The following is a 16,322-nucleotide window of genomic DNA, read 5'->3' on the forward strand; positions in this document are numbered from 1 at the left end:
AATCTGGAATTTCATGCCCACAAGTCAGGCAGCTACACTGCATGGCGGTTGTAATAACAGGCCGAATGCAAGGCGGAAAATATACGGCTATCATTGTCCAAGAGACGAGCGCGACAAACTTAGGAGAATCTACCATGCACTACGTAGTCGCAATTGAGAGGATAAATCCTGGCATCACGTTGAATATGATCCTCTACATCTTCTGTGTGCGCTGTGCGGTACCAAGCCTCATGTGACCAGGCTGGTCGGCAGCCTTGCCAGGCGCTCCGGGACATACCGGGGAGAAGTACAGGCACCACCACCAGCCCCGCCAGTACGACGAGAACACGCCAGTCGCGGCCTTGGGCTTGCGTAATAGTTTCTAAGTGGACGGAATAAATTTCCTCACGGCCATCGATGGTCTGCCTTTCCAGCGATGCAACTGCTCCTCGAGAGGGCGCCTGTTGCGTCAAAGGGAGGAGAAGAGATCCGGGAAGGCGGAGTGCCTCGTCTATCAAATTCGCCCACTCGCATTCAGCTCTCCAAATCACTGGTTCAAGACCTCGGCCAACAACCTGTTCCGCCCACACATTATGATCGTGGCGAGGACGCTACTGGCTGAAAAACGACTTCGCTTCGCGCTCGATCAAAGGATGTAGCCGTTAGGAAGCATTGTGGCTGCAACGTGGGCAGGTCGACTGTCCGGAGACCCCAACTTCTGCGCTGCTGACGGCCATCCTTGCCATCCGTAACTCTTCGGGCGGTGGAGGCTCCTCGTCATATGCCAGCGAACCCACAATTCGGCCTGAACACCAATACTCGTTTGCGTGTGCGTGCTGTTTATTCTGACATCATTCTTGGCCCTGGCTGCTATAACAAATCTTTCACTCACAGTCTCGATGCATTTTGTGCCAGCCCGGTGTTCTTCTCCAACTTTAATCCATCCCGGCATCGTGACAACTAGAATCAGACAGAAACAACACCATGCCGGCGTCAGACAACGTGGATGGCATCGACCCGGAGTTTGAGGGACGCGTCCTCGTCGTGGCCAACCGGCTACCGCTGTCGATCAAAGCCAAGGACAATGGCGAGTTCGACTACAGCATCTCCTCCGGCGGACTGGTGTCCGGACTGAAAGGGCTTTCCAAAGTCGTCGACTTCAAGTGGTTCGGCTGGCCGGGCATTGACGTTCATCGTAACGACAAGGATGGCGTGCGGCGGCATCTTCTGGACAACTTCAATGCTATCCCCATCTTTCTCAACGAAGGCCTTGCCCAGCAGCACTACAACGGCTTTTCAAGTTCGTCATATACTTGGACTCATGTCACCCACCTCTCCGTGGGGCTACAGCTAACACGAGAACAGACTCAATCCTCTGGCCACTGCTACATCGCATGCCGGAGAAGGCCGAATCGGACGAAAATTGGTCGAACGCCTACCAAGAAGTCAACGAGACCTTTGCCGACAACATTGTCCCCTATGTGGAGGACAATGACCTGATCTGGGTGCACGACTATCATCTGCTTCTCCTCCCCGGCATCCTGAGAGAGCGGCTGAAGAAGAAAAAGGGCCTCAAGATAGGTTTCTTCCTCCACACTCCCTTTCCGACCGAGGATTACTTTACCATTTTGCCCTTCCGCGAGGAGATCTGTCGCAGCCTGCTTCTGTGTGATGTGATCGGCTTCCACACCAACCAGTATGCAAAGGACTTCTTGGACAGCGCACGGATTGTCCTGCCTGGTGTGTCCAAGTCACCGAGTGATCTGCACTGGGATGGACGGCGGGTGCTCGTGCACGGGTTTCCTCTTGGCATTGAAGCAGACGAGTGGCGGGAAAAACTGCAAACAGATGCAGCGAGGAAGGAGCTCCAGGCCTTGCAGGAAGAGTTCAAGGACCAGAAGGTCCTCCTGGGCGTCGATCGGCTCGACTACATCAAGGGTGTTCCACAGAAGCTGCTAGCATTCGATCGCTTTCTGACTGACAATCCGGAGTGGGTGGGTAAGGTGGTTCTGGTGCAATTGGCCATCCCGACCCGGGCAGAGGTGGACGCGTACCGAAAGCTGCGCGAGGAGGTCGAACGACTTGTGGGCCGCATCAATGGCAGACACGGTACGTTGCAAGCAATGCTGAATAGCTCCTCACTCGAGCGCGCTGACTCTAGATGGGCACATTAGCCACCTTCAGGCATACCCCAATCCATTATCTTTATAGGTCGGTGAAACCGGAACAGCTGGCGGCTCTCTACGCCGTTGCGGACGCGTGCGTCATCTCATCCGTGCGAGATGGACTGAATCTCGTGAGCTACGAGTACGCGGCTTGCCAGGAGCAGAAGAAAGGCGTCCTCATGGTGTCCAGCTATGTCGGAGCGGCAAAGATCTTACCGCCTTCGTCTATGGTCATCATGAACCCCTGGGACAAACCGCGATTTGCAGAGAAGATCAAGGAGGTGCTCTTGATGAGCGAGAAAGAAAGGGAGGAGAAGAACGTCTCGGTCATGAAGATTGTCAACAATTGGACCAGGTCGGTCATTTCCTTGCCATTCCAACAAAATCCTATACACCCCCGAAGGCAGTGCTTGACTGACGTGTGCGCATCAGTGCCAAATGGGGCAAAGCCTTCCTCGAAGCCATGATGACCGGCGAAGTCCCCAAAATCCTGGGCAATCCCGACCGCGACCCAGCGGAAGAATGGGCGTTTGATCTCTCGGATTCTCAAATCGGAAACATCATCTCCGAGACCGAGGCCGACTTCAAGGAATAGTGATGGAGAGTAGTTTCGGCCTGTTGTTGTTGTGTCCTTTATCGGCCGATGCATATGCAGACGCAGACGCAGATGGCAAAAGCAGGTTTATTATAGCGCAATGTATATATATCTATACATGTATCTCGATGGTCGAGCATCTTCTAGCCACGGAGTCCTGGGGATATATATCAAAGACCACTCCGACTCCCACTCAAAGAGTCACCAAAGTCATCCATAGTGGTGGGCCACAACGTTTTGCAAGTGACGCGTGAGTTTGTTGCTCCTTGTGACAGTGCCCGGGTCGCATTGTCTCATAAGGACCGCGATGCCGTCCGAGTCCGAGTCTGAGTCTGACCTTAGGAAGGATGCCGGGGGGATGCGATGGTGTCTCATTCTCCTCCCCCCCTCGTTCTCCTATTATAGTACATTACCGCAATGATCCCACTTCCTCGTCGGGCTTTTCCAAATCTTGCTTGCGGACTTGTTCCATATCATCTCGGGGGATCAGCTCGAGCTCGAGCTCCAGCTCCGGCTCAATCAGCAATCTCGAGCAAATTCGGGCATATTATCTGTATTATTGGTATAGCATGCATCACACAGCACTTCATATCATAGCAATAGCGCAGCGTAGCACTTCATTTCATTTCAGTCATCGGTTCAATTCGGCCCAGTCCTCATCAACTCGGCCCAGTCCAGTCCAGTTCCCGCTCGTCCTCGTCCTCGTCATCTTCCCCTTCTGTGGACCAAATTTCACGTATGCAGATACTGGTCGTCACTGTAATTGACCTCTACCGGCCCTGCAAGCGCCTACACGCTCAAACACCCTGCTTGGTTCCCCCCCACCAGACGAAGCATTTCCCCAGGGGACCACTTCGCTCCCGACACTCCTCATCCTTGACCGACGAAATCCCTCCTCTCCACCGCGCCGCCCATACTCTCGCAGAACTCGCCCAATCGGGTCCCCCACTCGGCCATCCGTTCCTCCATGTACGGCTTTGTCTTTGCGTTCTTCTTGGCCATGATCCCCCGCTGACACTCCCAGTCCCAGTACTCGCAGATGTCCTGGCCCGCGCCGTCGACCGTCGGTCGAATCTCATGGACGCGCTGCGTGAAGAGTAAGAACCGAGGATAGCTCTTGGGCGGGTTGTACGACGCGACACTGGTCCACACGAGACGATACACGCCCGAGATGGAATCCGTGTGGGTCTGCGTGCGGAGGATGACGCTCTTGCCCAGCTCCGTGATGGGCACGTCGTGCTCCAGGGGGTCGTCCGGGCGAGAGACCTCGGTGACGAGGACGGCGCGGTCGCTGAATTCTTGGCTCGCTGGCAGCTTCATCTTCAGGTGCAGCGTCATCTTGGTGCCGAGCTGGATGCGCACGCTGGGCTCGCCGTACAGGGCGTTGATGTGCAGTTGGCGCCGGTTGCGGCTCGTGGCGGTCGACTTGCGGCGCGCGATCGCCGTGCTCTCCGTGTTGGCCGGCGCGGGCATCAGGCGCGCCGGGTTGTTGGGTGCAGGGAGGAGGACACCCGTGCCTCCTTTGCCTGCATCTGTGCCGCCGTTCGTATTTGCCGGAGGGGATGCCACGCTGTTGGGGAGGGAGCCGCGCCGCGATTCGCCTGCGGCTTGGTATACTTGTGCCGCAGAGAGGCGGCGTGCAGGCTCGGCGCCGTTGGCGTTGGCGTTGGCTGTTGAGTTGGAGCGCGACGCGTCTGGGCTGGTTTGCGACATGCCGGACAAGCGGCTCGCGTTACTGGCGAGCCGCTGTCTCGTCACGGGCGGAGGACTGCTTGGCCGGTCAAGGCCCGCGGACCCTCTGCTCCCAGGTGGGCGCGGACTTCCCGCGCCCGCTCCATTCGTACTTCCACTCTTACTTTTCCGGTGGTACGCACTCGAAGGCTCGGGTCCTGACATGACCGCCCCGTCTGTAATATCACTGTCGAAGTTCACGGCAATGCTGGTGTTCCGCACGAGTTCTTCGATTTCGGCGAGAGTGGCATCATCTTCGTCGTCGGGTTGGTCTGTGATGGTCACGCGCGGACACCATCTGTTCCAGTCCTTCCAGGTCTCGGTGTTGCGGAGGGTGCGGAAAACCAAGCTGGCGGGCGCGTTGATGAGTGTGCGGGCCGAGGCGTAGAATGTCGCCGCAGACTGGGGAATGTCGGGGGTGGAGAAGTCGGTCTTTGTAGGAGCCATCGTGTCGCGGCCAGAGCACGGAGGACGCTCTCAGGGATGGCGGATGAGTAATCTTGGTGTTCCTTCAAATGGTGAGTAGTGGTCTTGGGAACAATGTCAAAGATTATGCTGTCCTCGACGCGCCGGTTCGTCGAAATGCTTCGACTGTGAGTATGGCTCGTCACGATCAGATTTAGGATACGTGTGGTCGAAATCTGGTATGGGTAGTCAGATTGACGCAGGAAGTGTCCATGTCTTGATCTTCCTTGCAGCGGGCCCGTAAAGAGCATCTGGTAGCGATATTCCGCCGCTGCTATTTCAAGCAGAAGTGTCGACCAGATCCGATGGCGAGGAGCGCTGACGCTGACGCTGACTCTGACAGCGAAAGTGTCTGTCTTCCCTCTCCCGAAACGAGGCTGGATTAGTTGCTGCGTGTGTCCAGAAGCCCTGTTGAACTCAAACTGTGTGCGCGTGACTCATGTCATTCGTCCTGAATAGGTGTACCTGATATAGATGGTTGATCGAGTCACTGCGCCGTCTAGAGCAGTTATTCAAGACGGAAGATGGCAGAGATAAAGGCCCTCATTGACAAGAAAATCGGCACGTACTCGTACTACCAAGGGACCCGGCAAGCAGAGCTGTACTGTGTAATATTTTCCTGCGTGGCTCTGCAACGAGCAAAACGCTGGGAGACGAGATCGACGATGTGGGGAAGCAGTTTTCGGTGGCCAAGCAGGGAAAGTCCTGGCGAGATCAGGCGTCTAACTCGTAACGTGCTAGCTCAGCGGCTGACAAAGCTAGTGCCTTGGCATTCACGTGATACTGGCATCTGCATACTGCCAGTCCTTTGAGATGAAGCCCACGTCCACCACGTCCTCCTCCGTGTTAATTGAGAGGGTTCTGCCTCGAAAGCATTGACAAAAGCCCACGTTCAGAAAAGACACGCGCGTGGTTGGGTTGCGGACGGTTGTCGAGAACATAGCAGTACTCCACGGCACGACAGTCGTCAGAAGTCTGGAGCAAATGCCTCTGCACACATGACTGAAGACAAATATGTTCTGGTACTTCCAGCCAGAAGCTCTGAAGACACTGCTGCAAGCAACCTCCTCTATTACAACAGCAGATCAGAATCTGTGGCCTGGCAATGGATTTTGTCACATACAATGAAGTCTGCCACCTCTGCGCACCCCCCTGTCGGGAGGCCTAGAACCTAGCGTTTCAGCCTGATTTGATTGTTTGCTGAAGTACAGTAGTTTGGTCGCGACGATTGCAGGCAACGCTTGTATCTTCCTTCGTGTGCCTATGTATCGCATCCTCCCACCATGTAGTCCAGTGTCGTATTTCTTCTTTTCTGCGTTCGTCCTGGCGGTTCTGTGTCCGGACTTTGAATGTACATGATTGTCTTTCTCCCTGTGCACATTTCACGATAAGCGTTCAGCGATTGCTCTAGTCCTCGTTCACCATGGCACGGCAGAAACCCGCCACCACCAGCTCCGTATCCTCGACCATAGCATCAGATCACGATCACGATCACGACGTCTCCATCCCGGATGACTTGTTCAGTGATGAATCAGATTTTCACGGTAAGTCGACCTCGCGATGTGGTGTCGGGATCGACTTTCAGGTCGCGCCCTGGCTGCCGTATGTAGTAGGGACAACATTCAACATCCGACATTCTGACTTTTTTCAACCATTCAGGCAGCTCTGAAACCAAGGCACTATACAACCAACTCGCCGAGTCATTCGATGCGAAGAAGTACTGGGCCATCCACGACTGGAATGCCCAGGTCATCGCCGCCAAGGGCAGGAAAGCGCTCGCAAAAGCCGCCAAGCTCCGTCTCGAAGAGAAAGCGAGGAAGGAAAGCGAAGCTGCTTTGAAGAAGAAACACGGCATCGATAACGACGACGACGACGACGACGACGACGACGACGACGACGATGCCACCAAGAACCAGAAGTCCACGACGAAAGATGAAGATTCCGACACCGAGATGACGGACCTCGCCACGAGAACCCCTGCGTCCCATTCCGCCGCCGAAGAGCAACAACCAGCAGCGGGACCGAAATCGAAGCCGCAGAACTACCACGAAGGCCACCCATCCGCCAAACAACTCGACGAATCTGTCTCCGAATTCCTCGCCCGCCTTCCCCCCTCAACGGCAACGGCAACCGACGCGCAAGACCACTGGATCTGGATCTGCAACCCGTTCCCGCGCCACCCTCGCTCTCGCCCGTCCGAAGACCTCGCCACCTTCAAACAACGCGGAACCCGCCTCCTGGAAGACTTCCTCGCCCGCAAAGAAGACGTTGAGACCGCCAACCCGGGCAAACCACCCGGCGTGATCACGCGGATGCTCCGCCCCGACCGTCTCGCTGTGGAATCCTCGATTCGCGAGCTTGCCCGATCCAACGGCGTCATCCAGGGAAAATGGATGCTCTTCCCCACGGAAGGACACGTCGACCAGGTGTGGGAGTCCGTCGCCCATGCCGTCTGGGCCGGCAAACTAGGTACCAGTGCCAAAGTCGCGACGGCCGCTGCTGCGTCGGACGCTGGTGGCGTCGACGAACCACAAGGCTCGGCACGGGGCGACGCCGCCCAACGGCTCATCTGCATTTATACGGCCGATTTCGCGGACGAGGCGGACGTGCGCCGTGTTCTTGGCGCAATCAAGGACCTCGGTCTACTAGAGGGACCCAGCGCGGCAGGGGAAAGTGCCGGATCCTTGAGAACCATCTACTACAAGATCGATGCCTACACTTACTTGGACATCAGTGGGGGGAACGAATATAAGCTGAGAGCGAGCATGTATTCGTCCAGGGACCTGTTTCCGGAGTGGTATCCCGGGGGAGGGGAAGGCGGTAGGGGCGGGCATGGAGGCGCGTTCGGGCGCCGCTCCTGAGCCCGTCAGAATAACGGCGGCTGTGCTACTTCAATGATCACAGTTGGGACACTGAGATTGTGCACAACCAAGGGCATTTGGTTCGAGAGGTCTGGGTTTCGTTGTGCTTGCCCCATGTTGAAAGATACCCCATACAGAATTGTTCAAAGTCGACTTGTTCTTACTGATGCTGGTACCGATCTTGCTGGGAACGGGGCTAAACGACGTCAAGCGATGGTGTCGGCGCGCCAATGTATCAAAGAGAGAAAAGAGACTCTCTCCTGGTCAGTAATTGAAGGTTCGACTCGCAGGGCGCAGTATTTCCTAAACCCCAGCTTCAACTTCCGCTTCGTTCGAATCATGCTCACGTCGTGTCTGTCTTCCACCATATCCGCTCTATGCAGCCACCTTTCGCTAATGCAAAACCCAGATAATCCGCTGGCCATGCTATCTTCAGCTCCGTGAGACGTAAAATATGCTTCTCGTACCTCATCACGCATATCCACATTCCAACGCGCATACACATCGAGCTCATTCGGGCTAGAGAGTGCTGTCTCATTTCTTGCCTTTTTTGGCAGCCTTGGCTCCGCCACCACCCATGGCCGCCTCTCTCAACTTGGTTTCTCGATCATTCTTCTCCTTCTCCCGTGCGTCTCGCTCTTCTTTCTCAGCTTGCTTGCGTGCGGCGGCCTGTTCACGTTGCTCTCTGATCAGCTTCAGCCGTGCAAGATCGGCCCGTGCTTCGTCGGTCTTGCCCTCAGCATGCAATTTCTGATATCGCTCTTTGGCCTGTTGTGCGGCAAGGGCTTCTCGTTCACGTCTACTGAGATTCTCGCCGTCACCCTTCTTCGGTGCCTCGCCACTTGTCCCAGTCGCTGCTCGTGCCATCGACCGAGCCTTCTGTGTGTGGTTGGGATTTGCCGGCATGTCATCGTCCTCTTCCTCTTCCTCCTCCTCGGAGCTGCTTGGCAGGTCTCCTGGCGCCGCGACCTTTTGATTCTTCTTGGCGATGGCCTGGAGCTTCTTCTTACGGGCTATTTCTTTGCGTTGTTCTCGAGTCAACTCTTGACCGCCTTCTTTGGGCGCAGCAGAGGACTCCCCGTCACCATCTGAAGATTCTTCTTCTGAGGATTCTTCGTCCTCGTCCTCATCCTCCTCCGAGGACGCTGCCTTTTCTCCTGGTTCGCGCCACATACCCATCTGGTTGCCTTCTTTGTCTAGCGGTTGCAGGTCGCGGGAGAAATGCTTGCCACCTGCGATACAGGTCAGTCACTTATAGTACGTTGTGCTGGTGGGATTGCGGTCAGTACCTCCTCTGGTAGGCTTTGAGAACTTTCCTCCTCGTCCACGTGGTGCCATCTTGACGCGCGTGATCTGGTGGGGCGAGGGGTAAAATCGAGGGACAGCACGATTGCTCGCGGGGTGGGAAAATTTCGCTGAAAAGATAGAGTAGATTCGACAGTCTGATCGTGCTAGAAGGCGCAATTAGCGGTGTCTCTCTTTACAAGACCTGTAGACATGTGACTGGGACAAAGAGCGGTGGATTTCGAGGTTGCAACCAAAACTGATCAGTGGGTTTCTTCGTGCCCAACCGCAGTCACGGATGACGTAGTTAGAGATAGGCAACATACGACGACACAATCTCTCGAGCACAAGCGGCGACGGCTAGCGGAATCACCCTTATGCTTGAGGGTAATTTGAGAAGATACCAAGGAAGGACAGAAATAAGAATGTCACAGGAGGGAAGCATGCAAACATCGGTGACTGTGAGTTGTCACTGGAGCCGGACTGGCCAATCAAAGTGAAGTGAAAGTGACGCCGCGGTGAACCAGGACTGAGGCCAAAAGGAAATCCAAAAGGCCAAAAGGACGACGAACAAGGTTCGTGGTGTAGAGACGAAGAGGTTAAAGTGACTTCGGAAAGCCAGGAGAAGAAGTGAGATCCGCAGCGACCACGATCAGTAAATCAATTGCAGTCTGGCACTTGAGGCAAGAAGCACGCAAAAAGCTTTCACAGCTTTTCTCGTGTCCATCCAACCGCGACCCATCTAACCAGCAGCAGCACTGCAGCAGCTGCTACCATGGTCGTCGCAGAGAACAGCTGCAACCCAATGAACCTGCCACCATTAGTTTCAATCAGGGCTCCCGCGATGGGAGATCCAGTCAGAACTGCGAGGCCCTGGTTCGGCATGGTGAGCCGTCACTCACCCCAGTATAGACGGAGGTTTGACTCACCACAATTGTAAATCCCATGCCACTTCGAACGCCTGCCTTACTGGGGTCTTTTGTCAAGTTTGCAAGCACAATGGGGAACAGCGATTGAAGTCCATGAGCAACGATTCCATATGTGACGGCAAAGACCCATAGCCCACTCATAGAGTCGACAGCGATCCAACAGTAAAGGATGATGCTGGCCACGATAGCCAGCGGTATCATCAAGTTGAGTCCTCCGACCCATCTTTGGGCAACATAAGCCGGTAGCATTCGCCCAACAACGCCTACGCCGTTCAAGACCATCAGAAGGTTGATGCTGGTGGCTTGAGTGGCGCCCAAAGCGTTCCTGGCAAAGGTGCCAATAAACTATTGTCGTCCCAAAACCCACGTCAGTAAGAAACGCGTGAACAAAGGCGAGGGGTGATAGTGACCAGAAGCACACCCGGCGCCTTGGACCGCCCGCTTCGTGAGTCACACATTTATCGCTTCTCGCTGCAGGCAGGCCAACCCAGGAGAGGCTCAGACTTGGCCGAAGCTCCTCGTGAGGGCCGCGCCAGATCTTGATCTGGAAAGGGTGTATCTCAAACCGTCCGTATGTCCTTATGAAGAGATGGGGTAACTCACAAACCAACCGACGTAAACGGACCAGAAGTACAGGAAAGACCCGATCAGATACAGCGTGTACGGCGCCTCTTTGAAGGCCGACCATTCCACAATCGGACCCGACCTCCGTGGCGGCAGACGAGGCTGTTAGGGTCATCAGCATTGGCCACCATCATCTACATTTGAAGATTCACCTTCAGGACGAGACCAGCTGCAATGACACAGGCCAACTGCACAAAAGCTATCGTGCGCATCGCCCAGGGAAATCCGACCCTGGGGAGCATCGTCTCCGCAATAGCTGGGAACACAAGCCCCCCTGTGCATGATCCAGTCACGGCCACAGCCAGCGCCGTGGACCGCTTCTTATCGAAGTAGGTGCTCACCAGGGCCAAGGTGGGTACAAAGCTCAATCCATAACCGAAGCCAACACAGAGTGTCTGAGCGAGAAAGATCTGCCAGAAGCTCTTGCACAGGCTGAGCAGGAACAGCCCGGTGACAGAAATAATGCTCCCCACGATATATTGGCTCCTGAAGAAGCCAGCATCCAGAGCTCTCCCGGTCCAGGTGCCCATGCCAAATAAAACGAACACTTGAGTGGTGCCAATCCACGCCACCGAACTCTCACCGCCTATCTTCATCACCTGGACATAGTAGGTCTGAAATAACCCGTAGCTGTTCACGAAACCCCAGGCGTTGAAAATGATCAGATGTGCTGCACAGGCGATCGACCAGGCTCTCAAGCCTCCATCAGGCGCTGGACCCGGGTCGACAGAGTCATTGGACCGAGCATGCGAGAGGTTCTTTGATGGGACGACTCCAGGATTTTCAGCGTCAGCGTCAGGCTTGAGATTCAGCTCATCGATCTGGGCTATTTTCGATCCCTCCAGGCGCTCCATTCCAATCAGATCGGTCATTGCTGTGCTTTAGTGTCCTCCGACATGGAACTGCTGGTCAAAGTATCACTCAACCATTGCTTTTTGGTAAGAACTCCAAATCAAGAGCAAGGAGAGACGCGAGGAAAGGGAACTCTGCAGGTCGCAAGCAAATAATATATATATACATAGAAGAATGTCTAGCGCGTGAATCCGCCCAGAACCCTGTAATTCATCCCCCGCATGAGGCTGGCGGAAGCCCGACAATCACTCCGTCAGCCATTTCTGTACCTCCCTGGACCGGGTGCCTGATAAGCAGAAGCTGGTCGCAGAGCATCAATCGTGCCGACTTGCTAGAGCGAGGAAGTTCCAGAAACAAGCTGTGACAGCTTCCACGTTGGTGCCGAGGTTCGACTCTTCATGGGATCGAATCCCTCGTGAGAGATAGACGAGCAGGTGTGTTTGACAAATTGCACGCGTTTAGGTGCTTCGACGCATTGATGGGGAGAAGTGCGATGGCACGGATGGTCGTCGTGGAGAAACTCGTACACAATAATTGACTTAAGCCCAATTCAAGCGGGTAAAAAGCCGCAACAGATCCCACAGATACCTGCCCATCCTGAGGGCTCCGTTCACTGCTACCCACGTCTACCTTCCGCTAACCAACCCAACCCTGCAATGCATTGTCTATTCGTGAGTGCTCGCCATCCTGGTCGCCACATCTTATGCTCATATTTGTACGGATATAACGCTTGCGTATTCTTGTAGACTCCGTCTCGGTGGTCCAAGTTCATTACCGCTCACTCATCTTACCACAACAAACCACAAACCTGCCACCAGTCTCGGTCGATCTATACTCACAGGTTCTCGGACTTGTTGAGGGCGTTAATACTTGCGATGACGTCGCTTGGCTCGAGGAGATGCCATGTCGCCAGTGTTCGCTTGCTACTCGCACCGACTGTACACGCAAAGACGTGTTCTTTCGGCAAATCGGTTTTGAGAAGGGCGCGGAACATATCTGTGTGGGACGTTAGGACAGCGCATATCACGGCGTCGCCGCTGCCAACTCACCTTCATCGGTCTGATCGTCACCCAAGCAGAGTACAAACTCTGGCGGCTCGCCCTTGGAATAGCCATACTCGTTGATCAACCTCGTTGCAATATACCCCTTGTTGACAAATTGCGGTCTAACCTCCAGATTGGCCTTGCCGCTCATCACCTCAACCTCCCAGTTCCTCATCACCTTCTCCTCCAGCTCCTTCCTACACTCTTTTGCCTGAAAAGAACCGAAGTCTGGATCTGCTTGTCGATAATGCCAGGTGAGTGCCACACGCTTGCGCTCGATCCACGACCCTTGGGTCCGTTCTGTGTAGTGGCTGAACACATCCATAACTTCCTTTTGCCATGCCATGTCCATTTTCTCGGTCAGGTTGGTCCAAGTCTCTGACCCTGGACGCCGCAAAAAGCAGCCATGTTCGGCGCTGAGACCCAACTCGTCAATGTGTCCAAAGAAGCTTTGCAAGAAGTTAGCGTCACGGCCGCTAATAATCCAGACGTGGTTCCGGGGATCGGCCGCTAGGGCTTTCAGTGCGCGGATGACTTTGTCGGAGGGGATAGCTGCATTCGGATCTTTCACAATGGGCGTGAGCGTGCCGTCGTAATCGAACATGAAGAGTCGCTTCTTGGCGTTGTGGTATTGCCGAATCATGGCGTTGCGATCGAGCGCCGGGGTGAGGTCTGACTGACTGAAGGACGTAAGGTTGGTGAGCAATCTCTTGAGAAAGCTGTTCGACCAGGTCGCTACAGTATGGGTTGTCACATAGCTGTAGAGCTTTTCATGGTCGGCTTGCTTCTGGGCGGCCGGCATTTCCAGGGCTTTCTTTAAAGCGTCTGCCACACCACCTAGATCCCACGGATTGATGTGTATAGCATTGCCCAGACTGGCAGCAGTGCCGGAGAATTCCGATAAAATTAGTGGCCCGTGGTTGTTCTTCTGGCAGATGACATACTCCAAGCTGGTCGTGTTCATCCCGTCTCTGACGCTAGTGATAAGTCCGACGTCGGCTACTCTGAGCAGGGCGAAGTATTCCTGAGAAGACAAGTACTGCGGATAGTGTTGGACCGGAGAGTGGCTCAGGGATCCGTACTCCCCGTTGATCCGTGACACCAGATTTGAAATCTTGTGCTCAATCTTGTGTGCGCCGTCCACCTTGTCCTCCAAAACGCTAGTCGGACTGGTCACCTGGATCAGAACCACTTTGTCGCGCCACGCGGGGTACCTCTCCAAAAACATCTCAAAAGCCATGAGTTTCTGGGCCACGCCCCTGACCGTGTCCAGCCTGTCGCGTCCAACAATGATCTTTTTGCCAGCGTACATTTTCTTCAGCGCCTTCATGTTCTTTTCTATGACCGGGTCTCCGAATGCCTGCTTCTGCACCGTGGCCACATCAATGCCGATGGGAAAAACATCCACAGCGACGTGTGCTCCATATGCGTCCACGCCTGCAGAGCTTGATTCGAAGCCCAATATTCTCTTGCAGCACGAGTTGAAGTGCCGAGAAAAACTGTAGGATTGAAAACCGATCATCGTTGCACCAAGCGCGCCCGTCAGGATGTCCTTTCTCCTGGGCAGACAGCGCATGTATTCGCTACTAGGGAATGGGATGTGCAGGAAGAAGCCGATGTAGATGTTGGGTATTCGTTGACGTAGCATGCTGGGCAGCATCATCAGGTGGTAGTCGTGGATCCAAATGATGTCCCCTGGTTGATAGATCTGCAAAATCCGATCAGCAAAGCCTTGGTTCATCCGCACATAGTCGTTCCATGAAGTCTTCTCTGCGCGGCCATCGTCCGGACCATGTTGTCTATAGTGGAACAGAGTGTAAAGCTCGTGTTCGGCGTACTTGCGCCATCGGCTTTGATCTTTGAAGATGAACTCGCCTCCCTCATCTCCTTGGTTCTCTGGCAGCCACACAGGAAGCACTTGTCCGTCTGGATGTTGCGACAGAATCTTCTCGAGACGGCTACGGTCGGCCCGTGTTAGGCTAAGATGATCAGGATGCGGAACGTGAGGAGCCGGTGAGGCTCCGTTGACCGGGTACGGGGCGGCATACTTGTTGAGAGGATGAGGAAGTTGGGCAGCAGCCATTGCCTTTGCTGCGTCGGCCTGTAGTATACTGATGGCCTTTTCCTGTTGCTCGGTACGAATCTCTCCTGTCCAACCCACCAGAGTGTGATTCCAAGGCGTCCTTTCGGATGACAGATGGGCGAAGGAGTCGAAGAGAGCAGACGTTCCACGGCGGTTCGAGAGGGTCCAGTCCCCATTACCGCCATGAGTCACTTGGTAGGGGATGCAGAAAGTTGCGCTGATGACATTTCCGCTCAAGCGAAGACCGGGATATGCTGTTCGCGGGTCGACCTCGAGGGCCTCGGCGCCCTTGGAATCAACCAGGCTGAGTCGCCGCAGGATCTCATGCTTTGACCGTGCACCCTTCGCAACGTCAATAGGTGAGTCGGGAGTGACGTGGTCTTCAACGCCCTGCTTCCCGGGTAGGGCGAAATAGGATGTTGTCGGCCGTTCTTGTTCTGACATCTTTTCGGGCTCGCTTGTGAAGTTCGCTTGCTGGCTTGGAGGCTCGTCCTGCTGTCGTAGGACCTCCTGGGGTCCGCCGGGGTGGCTAACCATGACGACTGTATCGAAGTGGGAAGAATAAAAGCAATAGTCTACGATTAGAGATGGACGTCGCTAAATCCCAGATCAGTCAATCACCTGTACTCCGAAATATGGATGTCGATCTAGGAATCGGTGAGCGAGTGAGGTGCGTAATGGCCTTCTGGTCATGCAGGTGGGGTAGTGAGGAGAAAATATCAATAACAACACAGGGTCTGAAGCAGAAATGACGGAAGGTTGAAGGCAGAACGAGATGGAAATGTAGGTACCTTTTTGGAGAGGTCGCGAAACTTCTCAGCCCAGGCACAAGCGTCGAACGAGGGTGATGTGCATATGATACTTGTAATTTGTTGGAAAGAGCCAGCGACCGTTAACTAAGTTCGAGCTCGCCTGCAGCTGTTCTCGGAAGGCAACCCCGGCGCCTGCAGCTTCGTCATATGCTTCTCGCAGTCACGAGAGGAGCACGGTCGAAGTGGAGACCTGCCCGGTTTCACTCACAGTGTACTCTGTACTCCTACGAGTACAAGATGGGCATGAACTGTTGGGTCTGAGGAGCTTTAGAAGCTGAGAAAAGGTCGTAAGATGTTGCACATGCTGTCGCCGCTCTTTCTACTGTAGATGTCCAACGGAGCTGGATCCTCTGGGGCTGTCGTTGGACCCGTCTCTCTGTCCAGCTTTCCTAGCCAAGGGTATCCGCAAAGCCGACAGTGTGCTCAGACTGCTGGACCAGCTTGGTTAGAAGTGCGCAAGCTCTCATTCGTTAACAGCTGTATTGGGCCGGTATTGTTCTTCAGCCAGGGAAAAGTTCGGGATAATGGGCTGGCTTATGTACTCCGTGCTCGTAGTGGGTAGAATTGAGCGCAGCTACGTGTTAGGCGCAAGCCAAGCGCGCAGCTGGTGGGTGACGAATCAAGTTCAGCCGCTTTGCCGCGGGGCTCGATTGGGAGCCGCCAGCATTTTGCCAGGAAGAAGCCAGTCACGTGCATTTTCAAGCCGCATGTGTTCGATCTGCGATCTCAGTGCTGTGACTTGCGACAAACGAGGTCGATCACACAGTTCCACGCGTTCCTGATTGCTCTGCTGATCTTGCAGCACATCTGCAACCTGTGTGAACAATTTGGCTCTCCGTAACTGAACTCCGACCTGTTTTTCCATTGTCGTCCAACATTTCTGCAGAAGTCTCTGTCTG

At 54.7% G+C, this 16,322-nt stretch overlaps 6 protein-coding genes across 6 annotated transcripts; 2 read left to right on the forward strand and 4 right to left on the reverse strand.

Moving 5' to 3' along the window:
• Positions 1–963: 963 nt before the first annotated feature.
• On the forward strand, positions 964–2,739 carry G647_01919 (alpha,alpha-trehalose-phosphate synthase (UDP-forming); the record flags this gene model as incomplete). The annotated part of the gene is made up of 4 exons (XM_008725318.1): positions 964–1,279; positions 1,345–2,088; positions 2,154–2,499; positions 2,577–2,739. 4 exons carry the CDS (start codon positions 964–966, stop codon positions 2,737–2,739), a joined length of 1,569 nt encoding a protein of 522 aa, XP_008723540.1.
• Positions 2,740–3,609: 870 nt separating this feature from the next.
• Positions 3,610–4,917, reverse strand: G647_01920 (uncharacterized protein; the record flags this gene model as incomplete). The annotated part of the gene is made up of 1 exon (XM_008725319.1): positions 3,610–4,917. One exon carries the CDS (start codon positions 4,915–4,917, stop codon positions 3,610–3,612), a length of 1,308 nt encoding a protein of 435 aa, XP_008723541.1.
• A 1,441-nt stretch (positions 4,918–6,358) lies between these two features.
• On the forward strand, positions 6,359–7,796 carry G647_01921 (uncharacterized protein; the record flags this gene model as incomplete). Its single annotated transcript, XM_008725320.1, has 2 exons — positions 6,359–6,479; positions 6,595–7,796. The coding sequence occupies 2 exons, from the start codon at positions 6,359–6,361 to the stop codon at positions 7,794–7,796; spliced, it is 1,323 nt and encodes a 440-aa protein (XP_008723542.1).
• Positions 7,797–8,330: 534 nt separating this feature from the next.
• Positions 8,331–9,134, reverse strand: G647_01922 (uncharacterized protein; the record flags this gene model as incomplete). Its single annotated transcript, XM_008725321.1, has 2 exons — positions 8,331–9,028; positions 9,086–9,134. The coding sequence occupies 2 exons, from the start codon at positions 9,132–9,134 to the stop codon at positions 8,331–8,333; spliced, it is 747 nt and encodes a 248-aa protein (XP_008723543.1).
• Positions 9,135–9,785: 651 nt separating this feature from the next.
• Positions 9,786–11,505, reverse strand: G647_01923 (uncharacterized protein; the record flags this gene model as incomplete). The annotated part of the gene is made up of 4 exons (XM_008725322.1): positions 9,786–9,953; positions 10,010–10,354; positions 10,613–10,735; positions 10,786–11,505. 4 exons carry the CDS (start codon positions 11,503–11,505, stop codon positions 9,786–9,788), a joined length of 1,356 nt encoding a protein of 451 aa, XP_008723544.1.
• Positions 11,506–12,320: 815 nt separating this feature from the next.
• G647_01924 (trehalose-phosphatase) lies at positions 12,321–15,148 on the reverse strand (the record flags this gene model as incomplete). The annotated part of the gene is made up of 2 exons (XM_008725323.1): positions 12,321–12,481; positions 12,535–15,148. The coding sequence occupies 2 exons, from the start codon at positions 15,146–15,148 to the stop codon at positions 12,321–12,323; spliced, it is 2,775 nt and encodes a 924-aa protein (XP_008723545.1).
• Positions 15,149–16,322: the final 1,174 nt, after the last annotated feature.

The sequence above is a fragment of the Cladophialophora carrionii genome (assembly GCF_000365165.1).
Source record: "Cladophialophora carrionii CBS 160.54 unplaced genomic scaffold supercont1.1, whole genome shotgun sequence".
Classification (NCBI taxonomy): Eukaryota; Fungi; Ascomycota; class Eurotiomycetes; order Chaetothyriales; family Herpotrichiellaceae; genus Cladophialophora; species Cladophialophora carrionii.